General features: G+C 42.4%; 1 protein-coding gene across 4 annotated transcripts in view; it reads left to right on the top strand.

Annotated features, from left to right (window-relative positions):
- LOC119479299 (glutamate receptor ionotropic, delta-1-like) overlaps nucleotides 1-17,500 on the top strand; it is a 555,378-nt gene that overhangs the window by 468,327 nt on the left and 69,551 nt on the right. For 2 of the 4 annotated variants that reach the window (XM_037754721.1, XM_037754723.1), the window contains exons 9-12: nucleotides 12,696-12,797; nucleotides 14,808-14,930; nucleotides 15,636-15,710; nucleotides 15,838-16,198. In XM_037754721.1, the coding sequence (XP_037610649.1) occupies nucleotides 12,696-12,797; nucleotides 14,808-14,930; nucleotides 15,636-15,710; nucleotides 15,838-16,198 (661 nt within the window). The remainder of the gene's footprint in view (nucleotides 1-12,695; nucleotides 12,798-14,807; nucleotides 14,931-15,635; nucleotides 15,711-15,837; nucleotides 16,199-17,500) is intronic. The other 2 variants (XM_037754722.1, XM_037754724.1) reach the window with 1 other exon arrangement.

Consider the following 17,500-nt stretch of genomic DNA (forward strand, 5'->3'; position numbering starts at 1 on the left):
ACAGCCCTAGTATTTATTGATGAAGGGTCATGGGGCTCCAGTGTGACGATAGTTAATGTTTTCTTGGTTAATGTTGGAGCAGAGCGGTATCGGCGTCTGCTTTGCAAACACAATTAATTAGAAGAATAAAAGGAGACCATCTGTCTTGAAGTTCTGTTCTCCATACCTACATTTTCACCTGATCCCAGAACTCCGGAGGATTAACTGAGCCGGAGAAGTTAAACAGCTCCAGTTTATCTCACATGGACTTATTTCTTTAGGCAGTCTAAATCTGTTTGTGGGAGGGGAAGATGAGGCCGCTGTGAGTCGATCGCACGCCGGAAAGTTTTATAGAGTTTCTGATGTGCAGGTAGATGTTGTCTGCCTGGCGGTGAGATATCAAGCTACTCGCTCTCATCACAAACACACTCGATTCATTTTCCCCCTACAGTGTTGTTGTTATCCAAATCTCCATCTCCATCTACCTCGGCTGTCCACGCCTCTCCTCTCTCCTCCCAGGGCCCATTTCTTAAAGCAAATTTTCCACCACAGATGAAACACCACTCTGGCTCCCACCTCCACATCAGACCTGATAGAGATTGAAATGTCATTTCCCTCTTTCCCCCGGAAACTTGTGCCGCCGCGCTCTGGTCCTTCAGACCTCCCCCGTGTGTTATTCCATCTATCTATCCTCACTTTTCTCATCTCATTGACTTTTTGATGTCGCTTCGCAGCAATTTGTTGTCTGTAAATCGCTCTCCCACGAAAAAAAAACTCTCCCTCCTTTTCGATTGGTGGCGGCGAAGGGACGTGTGTCAGAAGACATTATGCTCTCGCCCACTATCCTCAGAGGGAGTGTAGGTGAATCGCTGTTTTTAATCAGACGGGGGACGGCCGCTGGGATGACTACAGCAGACAGATAATCTCTCCAACTTCTAATAGGGCCCTGATTTAGCCCTGGTGCTTTCTAAACTAGGGTCTAAGGACTCTCAAGGGTCCTGCAGGGAGTCCTTAACAGGTCACTCTGCAAAATGAGGAAAGTTAAAAACTATTTAATTATGATTATAAACAAATGAGACCATTAGTGATCAGCTCAATTTCATCAGTGGTGTTGTGTTGCAGCTGTCAATACAATCAAGGAAGTTTAAACCAGCAACAAGCTCAGCGGTCCGGAGGAAATCTGGAGCGTAACGCAAAGATACTATCTGCATTCAGAAATACCTTTATTCATATCTACATGTGGATTGTACCAGAGGTTGTTAGAAACTGTCTGATCTGCTTCATGTTCTGCATTAACCCTCTGAGAGTGATATTCCTGTCTTTAAGAGGCTCAGTCAATCAATTATAGGGCTGTCAAAGTTAACGTGATAACGCGTTAACGCTACTTAATTTCAAGACCACTAATTTCTTGAACACAACTTGCGATTTTTAGGTTGTAGCGGCTCAGTTTTAAAGCTAGAGTGAAGATCCTGGTATCATAGTAAACTATAAAACCTGATGAATCCATCAGTACCAACCATGTCAGACTAGCTTGTCATGAAGGAGGTTAAATAATGCTCCAAACTTACACTAAATGTTGGCGAGGTAAAGCTGTCATGTCCATTTTCAAAGGGGTCCCTTGACCTCTGACCTCCAGATATGTGAATGTAAATGGGTTGTATGGGTACCCACGAGTCTGTGTAACTGTTAGCAGACGGGGTGGAAACCAATAATGATGATAGATTGAGACTTTTGAAGAAAAGTCAGTATTGAATGATTTAATTGTGTAAATGATGAGAGGAAGCTCCAGAGAATAGAAAGTTGATCTGATGACTGTCTACGACGGCCCCTAACCTCAGTGAGCTCACGTCCTCTATCTAGTTTACCATCATGCCGAGTCTTTTCTCTCCCCGTCAGTCTCTGTCTTGTCTCTAACTGAAGAGCTTTGCAATTATTTAGTCGAGGATAGAAATTATCCACTCATTTTGTCCGTTAATGGGGACGGCATTGTTACCGGCCCCCTTCTCCAAATGAATCCATTAGAAATGTTGGAGAATGAAAATGAGCCTCAGACGGCGCTAATTTCTAATCCCTGAGGTAATTTTGGAGTCGTTAACAACAATTTGTGCCTTTTGAAAACTCGGCGCTTGCTAATTTGTGTGAATAATACATGGGACGAGATAGATAGTTTTTCTCCCCCTTTTCATTTTTTCCCCCAAAGCCACTAAAGATGGAGTCTTTTATTTTCTATCAGGCGTGGGCAGTGATGAATGACCGCTGAGCTCTTGGACGTCCTATAAAGAGACAGCGAATTAGGCTCAGCGATCATGACGGGACTGAGAATGAAACAGAATGATGAAAAACAGATGTAACTGCATATGAAACCTTCCCTTCAGTCAGGACCTTTACCCGTTATTTGTGTATCTCAAAGAAACCACATATGTCAGATTATATGGTTCTGTAATAAATGTTGATTCAGATAAACAAGTTCAGGCAACTCTGGAGTAAATATCAACACTTATCACAGATATATCCTCAGAGGAACTGCAGAGATGTCGTTGGTTGATAGACAAGAGAACACATTCATAATAATAACCAAAACTGAAATACAGGAGAAAATCCAAAAGACTCAGAGCCCATCCTGAACGTGTTTATATTTCTCTAAGTAAATAAGTATTTATTTATATTGTATTTATACTTAGATGGAGTTTACCTGCTTTGATTTGCATTTCCAAACAACCCGACTCTTCCAGGGATGGGTATCGTTAAGATCTTAACTGTACTATTACTCTTTGTGGCGACCCCTGCTGTCGCCTATATAGTATAGTTCCCGTTAACCTGCCATTAGGGCCTTCTGGGAACACCTGGGCCCAGTGTTCCCAGCCTATAAAGCCTAGGCTCATGTCTCATTCTCTCTCTCTCTTTCCCCGCAAACACCATCGCTGGGCATGTGGCAGCCTTAGGTTCTCCTTGGTTAATCTTTTGCTTGTTTTATACATTTCACAACATGCACACACCATTTATATTCTCAATGCACACCTTACACTACTGATATTCACACTCCATACCTTTTGATCCTTTTGTTTTGCATAATTTACTCTACTTTTGTTAAATAAATTAGGTGATTTAATCGTTACCATGGTGTGTCTCCCTATTTGTCATGGCTTTGAGAGCCAGGTTGTGACAAATTGGGGGCTCGTCCGGGATTTAAACCCAGGACCTCTCGCACCGATACTGCTTATCGATCCGGTACTTTAACGGTACTCTTAATGGTTCTTGCGGAGCCTTCACGCACCACGTGAAAGCCGTGATGATGTAATTTTCTAAACCAAGCGTTAACGTTGGATCTTATCTATCCTATGGTCTTCAAAATAATTCCCCCGGGCTCGTTTGGTAGCGGGTTTCGGTACCCATCCCTACTCCTGTTGGACGGGGTTTAGGCATCGACCTCTCCGCTTGCAACTCCACTTCCTCTCCTTAGTAATATGTGTAAATTCAGCAGGTTGTCTGATCTGATCTGAGGTCTGCTAAGTAAATTCTGATGTAATCCACCTCTTTAGATTCTGATATTTCTTGTTTGCATGTGGAAGTTATGGCTTGATAATGATGAGGAAGAAAGACTTTGATTCGTCCTCTGGGGGACGAAGAAAATCCACAGAACATTTAAAATAGTTGAGATATTGTGCAGTTGTTGTGTGAGCACGTTTGGAGGAAAAACAACAATAAATCATTGAGAGCTTGTTGCTTTTTTGTTTTTGTTTGTTGTCATTTGAAAATGAATCTTTCTTGTATTTCGCTCTAAGCCAGCGACGTTGTGCTCTAATCCTCTCCGAGATGGTCTGAATAAAGCATCGTGTGCTGAGAGTTAACGTCATGAAATGATTGAAAAACAGATTTTTTTAGTTGTGTAATCCAGTGAAGGTTGAATGTGAAGTCCCTGCAGCAACAGTGATAATTATCAAACACCAAGAAAAGGTAGAAAATCAAAAGCTGGGAAACACACACACACACACAAACACACATATATGTAAAGTCATTTCCATTCATATCGGAGTGTTTTTCTTTGAAAAGGCCCCAGAGAGCAAAAGCTTTGTGTAGATTAGAAACATCAAACAGGATCCACAGCAGTGAAACGCATCAGAGAATATCTGGTGAAAGAGGACAGAAAACAGATGTATGGAGTGTGTGTGTGAGGTCCAGTGTTTAATAATGATAACACGTTAACACAAATTTGTTTTAACGCCACTAATTTCTTTAACGCATTAATGCAACTTGCGATTTTTAATTAACCTTTTAAAAGTCCGATGGGCCGCTGATATTTTGGAGGTTGCAGCGGCTCAGTTTTAAAGTTAGAGTGAAGATACTGGTATCATATGAAACTATAAAACCTGATGAATCCATCGGTAACAACCATGTCATACTAGCTTGTAGTGAAGGAGGTTAAATAACGCTCCAAACTGACTCTAATATTCTGGAGAGGAAAAACTGTCATGGCCATTTTCAAAGGGGTCCCTTGACCTCTGACCTCCAGATCAGTGAATGTAAATGGGTTCTATGGGTACCCACGAGTCTCCCCTTTACAGACATGCCCACTTTATGATAATCACATGCAGTTTGGGGCAAGTCATAGTCAAGTCAGCACACTGACACACTGACAGCTGTTGTTGTCTGTTGGGCTGCAGTTTGCCATGTTGTGATTGGAGCATATTGTTTTATGCTAAATGCAGTACCTGTGAGGGTTTCTGGATCAATATCTGTCATTGATTTGTGTTATTAATTGATTTACAATGATACATATATACATACATTTGCATATGCAAGCGTCGTGTGTGAGTGTAAAAGAGAGGCTTTGTGTATAACGTGCTATATAAGAGCATTCATCAGTTGATCCGTGACGGGTTCCTCTCTCGTTGTGTTGTAACTACTCAAACTTTAGTATTGTAAAGTGTTACCAGATAAATAAAACTGCATAAAAAGTGACGGTCACAGGAATGTGTTCTACCCCGCTGAGATTCAACCGTCGTCAACAGAAAGTAGAGTTCATTAGAGCGCCGCCCACGCTGTCTGACAGGTGACAGGTGATCTGTGGGACGTATACACATCGCAGTAGCAGCCAGGTGATGAGGGCTCAGCACTGTAACACGCACACCCTCCAAAGTCATCACCAATCAAAAGGAAAAGGGTTGAGGAGGAGGTGAAGGTGTGGAAATAAAAGACAGAGTGTGGCGGGGAGTCGAGGCGGCGAGCAGCGTGAGGCGAGGTGAGATACGCTGGCGAACGCTGGCATTTGGCTCCGCTGTCCACGGGAGAGTGAGCTACAGAAATACAGCCGGCGTAGCCTTTTGGATGACAGGAGGGGGGAAAAAAAGAGGCCTGACATTTGAGGGAAAAAGGGAAAGAAGCAAGGAGGACAGGAATAATGCATGAGCAGCAGCGGAGTAGAGATTTATCCGCCGTGTTTGACCTCCGCTGGGAGCGGAGCACGACGTAAAGACAGAAGCTGGATGTGAAACCAGCACGGAGAGCACTTCAGATCACATCACATCGCTGACAGGCTGGATTACATGATTCTGGAGGAGTTTACAGTTATTTGATTTAATCTTAACTTTATCAGGAAGTCTCTTTTAAATTGAAACCTTTATATCCAGAGACTGAAAACATAACTGAAAGAGCAAACATGAAGCCGATGCTGAACAATGCCGCAGCCTCCAACATGACGAGACATCCCAGTTTATTAGATATTACGTTTGTATGCTGCTGATTTGCAACAGCAAATATGTTTTTGAGAGAATGTCATGCAGTTTTTGTCAACATAATGTTTTAATAAATGTGTCTGCATAGTTGCAAAATGTTCATACTGAGCATATCTGTAAGCCCCGCTAGCAGCATGGTGTCTAGAGACGGTGATGTGATGTGGCTGATATATCAAATATGCTATATGTATTGTGTCTTGTTCTACGTGGGATGTAGTAAATGACTATATTGCCAACATGAAATTTAAATATTAATTGTCACGTCATTTTTTAAGCCGCCGTGTGGCGTATGAGCATTGATGTGCGTATGCGGCGAGTGTTTTTATGTATCTGAAGGGAAGCAGTGAACGAAAGAGCCTGGAGAGAGCGGAAGAAGTGAAGCGCCAAAGCCAGTTTATAATGTGTTGAGGTCAGAAAAGGTGATGGAAGACGCCATCCTCCACTTCAAAAAAGACGTTACCATTTACCGGTCTGGTTTTGAACTGGGAAGGATGAACTTCTGGTTTCATACAGGACATGAACAGCGGTCTCCTGGTGGATGTCTAGTCTTATTTTGACCCTAGCATAGACGTTATCCGTGTTGAAATAACCACTGGTAGGTTTACCGGTAATCGCAGCTGATGTCGTTTGTTTTCTTCTGGAAAAGGTTGACGTGATAGAGGCGTGATGAATCAGGGAAGGACATGTTAGTTAATGCTGGACAGTATCGTGAGTTTTTAATGATTTAATGATTTTTACCACGGTTTATTGTGAAACAGGTAACCATTTCATCCCTATCTCTGAATGTAATTAACATTTAATTCCAGTTCTGTGAAGTAGCTTATAAAGCAGACGTGATACTTAAAGACAAAGTTTATCCTACATCACACTTTCTGTGATGTGTCTCTTTAAGTTCTCATGATTCTGTGATTCCTACACATCTCCTAAAGAGATTTTACTTTCATCACGACTTCGGTGAATCAAGCTGAGAGCCCAACCTGCACTCAGCTCTGTTAGAACGTAGAACAGGACATCCTGTACTGCACACTGTAGACCAGCAGAAAGAGAAAAACGCTGCATTGTGATGGAGTTCCCAGCGGGCCGGCATTCACATCCAGAGCACTCCTAAGAACTGGTGCATCACAATGAAGTGCAGAAGTTAGAGTGAATTCACAGACCAGTCTTTGCACGTGAGTCGTTTTCAGAGACTTCAGGTGAATGAAAAGCAGCCAATTCATCACTTCAAGTCCATTTTGAATCAAGCAGATGAAGCTGCTGCTCCCTTTTTATCGCATTTCTGACGAGTTACTGCAGTTCCTCTCACAGAGACAGCGATGGGAAATCCACATGCTGTTCTTGTTAAAGCATGTGGACGGTGCTAATTGAATTCTGTAATCATTACCGGACCGCTTCATTAAATTGTGTGATCGTATCTCTGTGATTGTTTTAAGCAGAATGAGGAACATGTTGTTGCTTTCTGCAGGTTGTGTAATAATGAAACACCACACGTCCCTCAGCATATTCCTGAAGCATGTATCTCATATTTTTGTTGTCTCGTCTTCGTCTCATTACCGGCTCCTCTCTCGCAGCGCAGAGCAACATGGCTGCCGTAAGTCAGCGAAATGAGCCGCCGTTAGAAAGACTGGCAACTCACCTGGGAGCGTCTGGCATTTTGGAAAATCTATTTCTACTATTAATAATATAATAATTGTCAGGAATAATAGGTGGTCTGTTCACGGTGATGTGAAGCTCAGTCTCCTCGGTGCAGAACAGATTGTCTTTATTATTTCTTCATGGGGAAGTTTAGTTGTTGAAGTGCAGTAAAAAGTGTATCTAGCTTTGATCCAAACTCTTCACATCAGCCAACATCTGGACACCAGGACCTCACGTTTAGCATTTCATCATCTATAAATGATCACCACAAGAGTTACAGAACATCAGTTGAAGTACAGTTAGGCCCTGTTCACACCTGGCATTAACATGCATCTTTGGTGATCTGGTCACAGCTGGACAGTTCTTAGTACAGGTGTGAATGCACTCAAGATGCATTAAGATCTGATCTGCGCACAGACCGCATTCAGAGGTGGTCTGGGCCACATTAAGGACCGCCTTCTCAACTGGCGTCCTCTGCGGAAGTACGTACTAATTCATGCACCAACAGCGTCTTATTAAAGTGTGACAAACTGTAAAGTTGGCTTTGTCCGCGACATCTGGACATATTAATAAACCCATAGACTGATCAGTCATAACATTCAGACCACTGACAGGTGAGGTCAATAACATGAATTTTCTGGTTACCATGGCACCTGGCAGTGGGGGGGATATATTAGACATCAAGTGAACATTTAGAACTTTGTGTTGGAAGCAGAAAAAATGGGCCAGCGTAAGGATGTGAGTGACTTTGACGAGGGCCAGATAGTGCTGGTTAGACGACTGGGTCAGAGCATCTCCAGAACTGCAGCTCTTGTGGGATGTTCCCGGTCTGCAGTGGTCAGGACCTTCCAAAAGTGGTCCAAGAAAGGAGAACCAGTGAACCGGCGACAGGGTCAGACCCGAGGCTCATTGATACACATGGGGAGTGAAGGCTGGCCCGTGTTGTCTGATCTAATAGAAGAGCTACTGGAGCTCAAACTGCTGAAACAGTTAATGCTGGTTCTGATAGAAAGGTGTCAGAACACACAGTGAGGAGCAGGTTGTTGCGTATGGGGAACGGTCAGGGTGCCCGCGCTGACCCGTGTCCACCGCCAAAAGCGCCTACAATGGGCACGTGAGCATCAGAACTGGACCACCGAGCAATGGAAAAAGGTGGCCTGGTCTGATGAATCACGTTTTCTTTTACATCATGTGGATTGCAATGAGTTGGAGGTGTTGACTCGGCCTCCAAATTCTCCAGATCTCAATCGAATCGAGAATCTGTGGGATGTGCTGGACAAACAACATGGATGACACCATGCTGGTCTGGTCTATAACTTGGTGCAACCAACCACACAGCAGCTCTTCAGCATAGCGTTATTACTATTAGCGGTTTGTTTAAAGTAGAAGTTTGGAGACATGTTTCAACTTCTTCTCTTTACTCTGTTACCGTCTACTCTGGATGATGTGTTGCCTGTGTGATGTTTGTGTCTTCATGCCAGTTTTGAAAATGATCATCCATTTAAAGAAGTCTAGACGGTTTGAGGACATGTTGGGGATGTGATTGACAGCTGTTTTAGTCCTCAAAACACCCTTCAGGAAACAGGAACAGTAAATTCAGCACTGTAAGGGAGCCGAATGCTCTGAAAATACTGTTTTATGAAACTGTCACCAGACTACATGACACTCCTTTAAAAGTAAATTACAGTTTTTATAGTGCTGTTAAAATTTAAAAGCCTCCAAAGCCCCAAAATATTACATTCATATGACATTATGGGAAACCGCCAACCACGAGTCAGACTTTAATGCCATTATTTTTATTTTATTTCTACAACAGTCATCTAATGTGTGCGTCGTCTGTGGTTGCTGTAAACAGACACCATTAACGGGGCGGCCGGGGGACACTGAAGGCATCCTGAAGACCGTAAACTGTCACTCTGAAGTCTCGTTACACATCCAGAAGGAACTAAAACATGATATTCTTCTTCCACTCATTTGTTGGTCTGATGGCCGCTCTGATGGTTCAGCAGTTCAAGTGAGACAGAAGGAAGACTGGAGAAGTTAATTTATCTGAGTGTTAATGAAGAACACCCCCACTATCTCGCTCAACATGAAGAAGAACGAGGGATTGAGATCATCTAAAGGACAGCGGAGCTGAGAATAGCTCCCTGATTATTAAACAAGCGCTCCCTCTTTCTTTCCTTCTCTGTCCTTCTCCGCCTCTTTTCTCTCGTCTCCATTTACCCTCGTTCTCCTCTCCATCACTCTCCTCTCGCTCTACGCCTCCTCCTCCTGTTTCTTCTTCGCCTGCTTTGTCTCATTCGGTTTCTCTCATCTTTAACTCTTGTGTGTGTTTGTTTGGAGGCCTCAGGAAAGAGGTTGTGTTGTACAGACTTTAAAGCCCTTTGAGACAAAGTTTGGATTTTGAGTTACATAAATTACTTGACTGAATTCTTCCTCATATCTTCCAGCAGCCACGTTAGATCTGTAGCTGTGAAGGGAAACACTCACCAGTTCATTTCCATTTTTCAAAAGTCCACAGGGAGCCACTGGAGAGGAGCTGAAGAGACCCATGTGGCTCCGGAGCCTCAGGTTGAAGACCTCTGATCCCACCTATTTAGTCTGGCTTTTATGTAGTGTTTTATACTTTTATAATTTTTATATTTTAATACTTATTTTATTTGTCATCATCATTATAGTGTTTATTTTACTCTATTTCATATAATCAACATTTTATTTCTGATCATTATTATCTCTTTTATTCTATTTCATTTTTGTTAAAATTTAATTATTTTAATACAATCTGCTTAATTTGTGTAGTTTCATACTTTTTATTTATTTATTTTTATTTTTATATTTATTTCCTTGTATTTTATTTATCTTTTATTATTTTAAATACCCATCTCGTATTGCTTTCTTATTCAGTGAACTTTCATATTGGTTGTTTTGGTGCGCATTAGTCTCTAAATCCATTTTTAACATGTCTGTACAGCACTTTGAATTTCATTTGACTTGTTAGAAAGGTGATTTATTAATGAAGTTTGATTGATTGATTGATTGATTGATTGATTGATTGATTGATCCAACCTTGCAAAGTAAAGAGATGTGATTCCGTGACAAAAACGTTTTAATTTATTTTTTTTAAGAGTTTCTTTTCTCGTAAATTTGACTTTAATCTCAGAGAATTTCTGATTTTTTTCTCGCAAATTTATGACGTTATTATCTCAGAGAATATTCAAGGTTTTTCTTGTATATTTGTAAGTTTTTTTTTTTTTTTAAATATTCCTCCCTCTGTATTTTGTAATAATAATCTCCAATTTAACAAGTTATACAACATGTATTTTCTACGATATGAAAGGAGGACTGATGGATGTTAAATACAGAGAAGGAGCAGTTTGTATGTATTATTATATATTCATTAGTTTATTCATTTGTATTGTTTTCTGACCACTATAAGTGGAGCATCTAATTATCCAGCTGTATGTTGCCACCAGATCTTAATGACCACTCCGTGTTATAACTAACAGCAGCATCATCATTAGCAGAGCAATTTGTTCTGAGACGTCCCGGCCGGGTTAGCGATGCATTATCGTATGACCCCGTCTGGTTGTTTACGGCTCCGCACGCTGTACAACAAGCATGTTTAGCTTAACGGCGCTAATTAGGACATTCAGTCAGAGATTACGGAGCGTGTTCACATTAACTGTCAACTCCGATTAATCACGGCGAGGCTGATCTCACTGTTTTATATCAGCCTCCTCTAATGTGAAAGTGACCTGCTTTTTTATTGTATTGATTTTCTTTTTTTTTTACATTGATGCATGAAACTGTACATAAAGCGATTAGTTTAATTATGAAATACCGCGGCAGACGACATGTCTATATTCATAAGAGAGGGCTTCATGTGCTATTAAGCTCTCATAGGGAACGAAGCACTTAACTGATGCTGAATGGATCGGAGGCGTGCACGAGTGTGAAGCCCATTCAACCATCACCATCCCACCCAATCAATACACTGTGTGTGTGTGTGTGTGTGTGTGTGTGTGTGTGTGTGTGTGTGTGTGTGTTCCCACGGTGACAGGCGTGCTCTTTATTGAAAATGACACACACACAGAGCCAGGCATGGATGCATGCAGTGCTATTAAGCATCGTGTACATGGACACACAGTCTCTAATGGGGGGAGCACCTGGTGACAAAAACAAGCTGCTAAAAATCAAAGTGTGAAATGCAGCCTGGTGTAACACTTTTTTTCAGACCGAGTACAAGTACAAGTACTCACATTTGGGAACTCGCCGATACCGAGTACCGATACGAGTACTTCTCTGTGACTCTGACTGTCGACCGGGGCGGACTGTCCTCAGTGCGCCCCAACCGCGTTGTGCCCCCAGGGCGGGGCTCGGCCCATGTAAAAGGCACCAGGGGTCTGCGGCGATGTCGGCAACCCACCCGACCTCGCTCGAAACACGGACCAAGGAGTCTAATGCACGCGAGTCAGAGGGTGCAAGCAAAACCCTGTGGTGCAATGAAAGTGAGGGCCGGGCGTGCCGGCTGAGGTGGGATACCGGCTCCGCGGGTGGAGCCTGAGGGAGGGGGAGCGTGAGCGCATGTGATAGGACCCGAAAGATGCTGACGAGAAGTTAAAGTTACGCTGCTGTAAAGTGGTATCAGTGTCGTTGTATCGGAGCCTTTTTGCGAGTACCAGTACATGAGCACAATATCGGTATCGGTGCATCCCTACTTTATCTTCTTTTCTTTGTTTATTAGTATTATATTTCTTTGCATTTGTGGTCTCATTAGACGGGTGTCAGTGGACATTGACAGGAAACATTAGAACACAATATATCTGCATCGAATTTCTCAAACCAGCTTCAAACTCTGGATGTTCTGAATACATCTTCTCTGCTTCCTCATGTCAGTAATTGGTAGTTAGTTCTCTGTAACATGTAGAAACATGAGTACGATCCTCTCATATTGTGAGGACAGTGTTGTATGAGAAGACAGAAGTTTTTTTTTTGTCCTAATTAGTTCTTTTTGTGTGTGGCTGAAAACGCATTGAATGAAAACATGCTGGAGTGGGTTGGCAGAGATGTCTCTTCATTTTCTCCGGCCTTATTCACTCCGCTCGTCTCATTTGCAGCCGCACATGAAATCCAATGAGACCAGTGAATAAATTGTGAGATCGCAGCCTGTGAGCCGCGTAGCTTTTGCTTAATTGACGAGTTCTCAGCCTGTTCCATTCACCTCTCTTTGTTCTCTCTGATGACGTCTGACACACAAACACATGAGGTCATTAAAGCTCAGTGTCATGTCATTGACGCCTCTGTAGAGTTTACGCTGTTTACACTCTGTCTTCTTGTTGTCTTCGTCTACAGCTCGCTACGTGGGACTCTCTTCACGGACTCAACGGCAGTCTGAAGGAGAGTCGAATAGAGAACGGCATGCAGGGAGTGACAGTCAAAGTGGTCACTTTACTGGTAGGTGACATCTTTGTAAAAGTAGATATTATTACTGTATTTAACCAGGTTTACTTTCACACATTGTTACGATCCAAAACGAACTTGAAACCTGAAATGAATTTGATTTTGAGCTGCGGTGTTGCAGTGAAGGGAGCTACAGCAGCAGGCTTCCAACGTGCAAAGGATGAGATAAGATAAGATAAGATAAGATAAGCCACGATTCCTCCCAAAGGAAATGTTTGTGAAGATAAACGCTATACAAAGCACCAATACACTACTATATACTACAATAATATGCGTATAGTATATGATACAATGAAATATATATTTATACTAAATGCATGTACGTATATATTTGTAATAAAACTAAATATAAGCTAGAGAAAAAATAAATCAGAGGAGGTGCAAAGTACAAATAAGAGTGCAAAATAAAAGGCAGGAGATCAAAAATATTTTGTAGCTGAATCAAAGTGTTTACAGGATATTCAAACTTTCAACCTTTGTTTCATTATAGCACATTTAATACTTGACTCCTTTCTTTACAGGGATTATATAACAGCGATAATGTACGTACATAAATATGAGATATGAGTTTACAGTTAATTCCTCCTCGGCATCGAGAAGTTTGGTTTATGGCGTTTTGCCGCTCATTGCTTCTTCACGGAATAATTTGTTTGCACGCCCTCTGGCGTTTCGGAGAATACTGCAACGAACAACGAGTTGAGCATAAATGCCTTTGTTTGTGCTCGTAGTGTGCGCGTCACGATGCCTTATACGAGTATAAACACAGCTTTACAGAAAGTGTGCAGGAAGAGGTTACAGTGTTCAAAACCACACGCAATAATTCAACTTTACAGAAAAGTGCATTTATGGAACTATTTTATGTTGTAAAAAATGCACAGAGAAGTGCATGTGACGATGTTACAAACTAAAAGCATAGAAATACACAAATAAACTGTGTGAACTGAAAGACAGGAAGTAGAAAACGGAGGGAATAAGAATATAATAATAGAGCAGAGTCTGACAGGCAGAGTTTGAGATGTCCTACAATGTCCACCATATAGGTAAACTCCTAAATAACATGAGTCACGTCAACAATTCCCCCGCTGATACCTGAGATAATATACATACACATATAACACTAAAACCTCACGAGCCTGCATTTATAACAAAACGTTGAAGCTACATGTTAAAAATCAATTGTGTTTATGTTTAAAATGATCCGTTTGTGTCCGTTAGGATGAAATACAATCTGTGATGTTTCCTCCACTCTGACAATTTAGTTCTTTAAACACTTTAAGTTCAATTCTTGATATAAAAAAAAATAATCTCACACTCCAGAGCACAAAATACACTTCAGTGAATCCACAGAAAAATCCTTCAGTCAATAAAGAAAACCGACTTTCTACAGCTCAGCGTGCTTCTCACAGTTTTTATTATTTGTGGGATTCTGACTTCTCTCACTTCTTCATGTTCCTCAACCCACAACTTTCCCCCGCAACACTTCTTTTTCTTTTCTTTGGGAGAGGGCATCAATCCAGCACCTTGGTTTAAAGCAGCGCCTGCGGTCAGCGTGATTAGTTTAAGAGATACAAACAGCTGAGCGTTTTTCCGGCCCTGATCCCAGAACAGCGGCGGGTTGTTCCAGAGCTCCTTCCTGTGCTGGCGCAGCAGCGTGGAGACGCAGGTGTAACCAAGCGAGACTAATACCTTCACCCTGCGGTTGATCCCCTGCAGCTGCAACACTTCCCACTCTGAGCACTGCCAGCTACACAACACTGTAGATGCACACTACCTGAGCACTGAGTTCCTGTCTACTTTAAAGCACCGTGTTTATCAGATCATATGAAACAGCACACGGTTGATCAATCAATGGCCGGATCAAACGGGCAATAAAAGGTGTTTTTAGAAGGTGTTTTCTGTGCTTTTTGGTTTGTTGAACACGCAGTAATGTAAAGACAAGTGTTGTTCTTCAGTGCTGAAGCTTTTATCCTCGCTAACACCCCCCACCTATCTCTGTCTCTGCAGGAGGATCCTTTTGTCATGGTGGCAGAGAACATCCTCGGGCAGCCGAAGAGATATAAAGGCTTCTCCATCGACGTCCTGGACGCTCTCGCCAAAATCCTGGGCTTCAAATACGAGATCTACCAGGTGGGAATCACTGACATGTCACATGACTCATTGATCCTTTATCTGACTGAGGTTTGTGAAAGTTGGAATCTATGGCCCCGACCAAGGCTCTGAAATATCAGTAAGTTAGAATCTATGGCCCCGACCACGGCTCTGAAATATCAGTAAGTTAGAATCTATGGCCCCGACCACGACTCTGAAATAGCAGGAAGTTAGAATCTGTGGCCCCGACCACGGCTCTGAAATATCAGTAAGTTAGAATCTATGGCCCCGACCACGGCTCTGAAATATCAGTAAGTTAGAATCTATGGCCCCGACCACGACTCTGAAATAGCAGTAAGTTAGAATCTGTGGCCCCGACCACGGCTCTGAAATATCAGTAAGTTAGAATCTATGGCCCCGACCGCGACTCTGAAATATCAGTAAGTTAGAATCTATGGCCCCGACCACGGCTCTGAAATATCAGTAAGTTAGAATCTATGGCCCCGACCATGGCTCTGATATTTCAGTAAGTTAGAATCTATGGCCCCGACCACGGCATGATGAATAACTACTGCTTTCATTTTACTTTTTCATGAGGTTGAGACTCTGAAATACGGACTTTGGGATTTTGGTTTGAGGCTGTTTTTTTGTTGTTGTTGTTGTTGTTGTTGTTGTTGTTGTTGTTGAAATGAGGTCCTGAACTGGTGGCATGAACTCAATAAACTTTATTACTCTCCCCTCCAGGTGGCCGACAGTAAATATGGATCTCAACTTCCCAACGGCACGTGGAACGGCATGATTGGTGACCTCATCAACAAGGTAGGAGGATTTGAAGATTTAAAAAACAATGTGAAAAAAGCATAATAATTTAAAAAGTACATATAGTATTTGTTATTGATCTATATATTTGTTATGAACAGCTCTTTTCCTCTCCCTCCTCCTCCAGAGGGCCGACCTGGCGGTGTCGGCCATCACCATCACACCGGAGAGGGAGAACGTGGTCGACTTCAGCAAGCGTTACCTGGACTACAGCGTCGGCATCCTGCTGCGGAAACCCGAAGAGAAGATCAACATCTTCTCTCTGTTCGCGCCATTTGACCTCGCCGTGTGGGCCTGTATCGCCGCAGCCATCCCCGTGGTGGGAGTGCTCATCTTCCTGCTCAACCGGCTGCAGGTGCTGCGCTCCTCCTCTAACCGGGATGTACCGTCAGGCCAGCCCCCCAACGGAGGCATGGGGTCGGGCTCTCTGCACAGCGCCATCTGGATTGTTTACGGAGCGTTCGTACATCAAGGTGAGAGAAAAGATGGTAATGGAAGTAACGTTTTGTTTGTACTGAAGCCGCAGGGTTATGTTGCCTTCACTCCAAACTAGAAGCTGTGTTACTAGCGAGGGTTTGACCGCAGGAACATGTGTGTTTATTGATTGATTTGATGGCAATAAACGGATCAAAAGGTTGCCAGAATAACTACACAACGTACAGTATGTTACCAAGAAGTGAAAGTACATTTTTGATTCCATTGCAACATCAGCGACCCGCAGCAGAGCTACGCTTCCGCCATTTTGGACTGAAAACGACAACCGGACGCCAGTAAAACGTCCGTGTAAAAAAGTGCCGTACAAAAGTAAAACAAAATTATTTCTATTCTATTGTCGTATTCTACCGAAATGGCCTGTGTTGAACAATAAAATATTATAAATATAATAAGCATTTTCAGTCCAAAATGGCGGCAGCGGCTGTCAAAAAAACACTAGAGTTTCGTCTCTTTGCTGCTATACTCTTTAACGCATTTGAAGCATTTAAAATGGCAAAATTGTGTATCAAAATCAACACATTTCAATGTAATCTGTAATCAGTGGAGCAACTTTGGTGAACTTTGACCTGCAGATTTTAAAGTTGACCAAACTATGATGAAATCAATGCTAATGTTGCTCTGCGCCTGCTAGAGACATAGATAACTGTAAGTTTACTTTCATGTCCATTCAAGTCCGTTATTGGAGCTTTAAGTTTCCTGATTGAACACCGGGACTGTCCCGTACCTCACAGTTCACAGGTTTGATTCCTACTGATTTCAGCTGACAGTCAGATGAGAAACTGAAATGTTCTCACAGTTTAGCAGCTCAGCTGTTTGGCTGAAATCAATCAGGGCCGATCACAGCAACGGGAAGATAATCTGCCTTGTAAAGACGGATTTCAGTTAGATTTTTGTGGAGTTTTAATGTGGAGCTGTTACATGGATTACACAGCAACAGAAGAGGGAAACAATAATCGCGGGAGGATTTGTAGCGTCTGAAATATTTAGCAGAGAAGCCGAATCAAGGACATAAAACTTTAAAGTGCTTAAATGAATTAGGGGGAGGCTTACAGAGCACAGAGCTCCAGGAAATGTCAGAGTGAGGTAATGAACGGAGGTTTCTGTGTGTGGGAAGCTGTGTACGTCCATGTGTGTTTGTCACAGTGATGATTGAACTGTTGATGGTTGCAGCACAAACACAAAATAGCAACACATGTCAGGATTAGACATAACGGTGCAGTAAAGGTGCCTTTAGATGAGGAGAGATGGCCAGTTCAATCTAGGGCTGTCAAATTTAACGCAATAATAACACACTA

This window comes from Sebastes umbrosus, chromosome 20 (assembly GCF_015220745.1).
Source record: "Sebastes umbrosus isolate fSebUmb1 chromosome 20, fSebUmb1.pri, whole genome shotgun sequence".
Lineage (NCBI taxonomy): Eukaryota > Metazoa > Chordata > Actinopteri > Perciformes > Sebastidae > Sebastes > Sebastes umbrosus.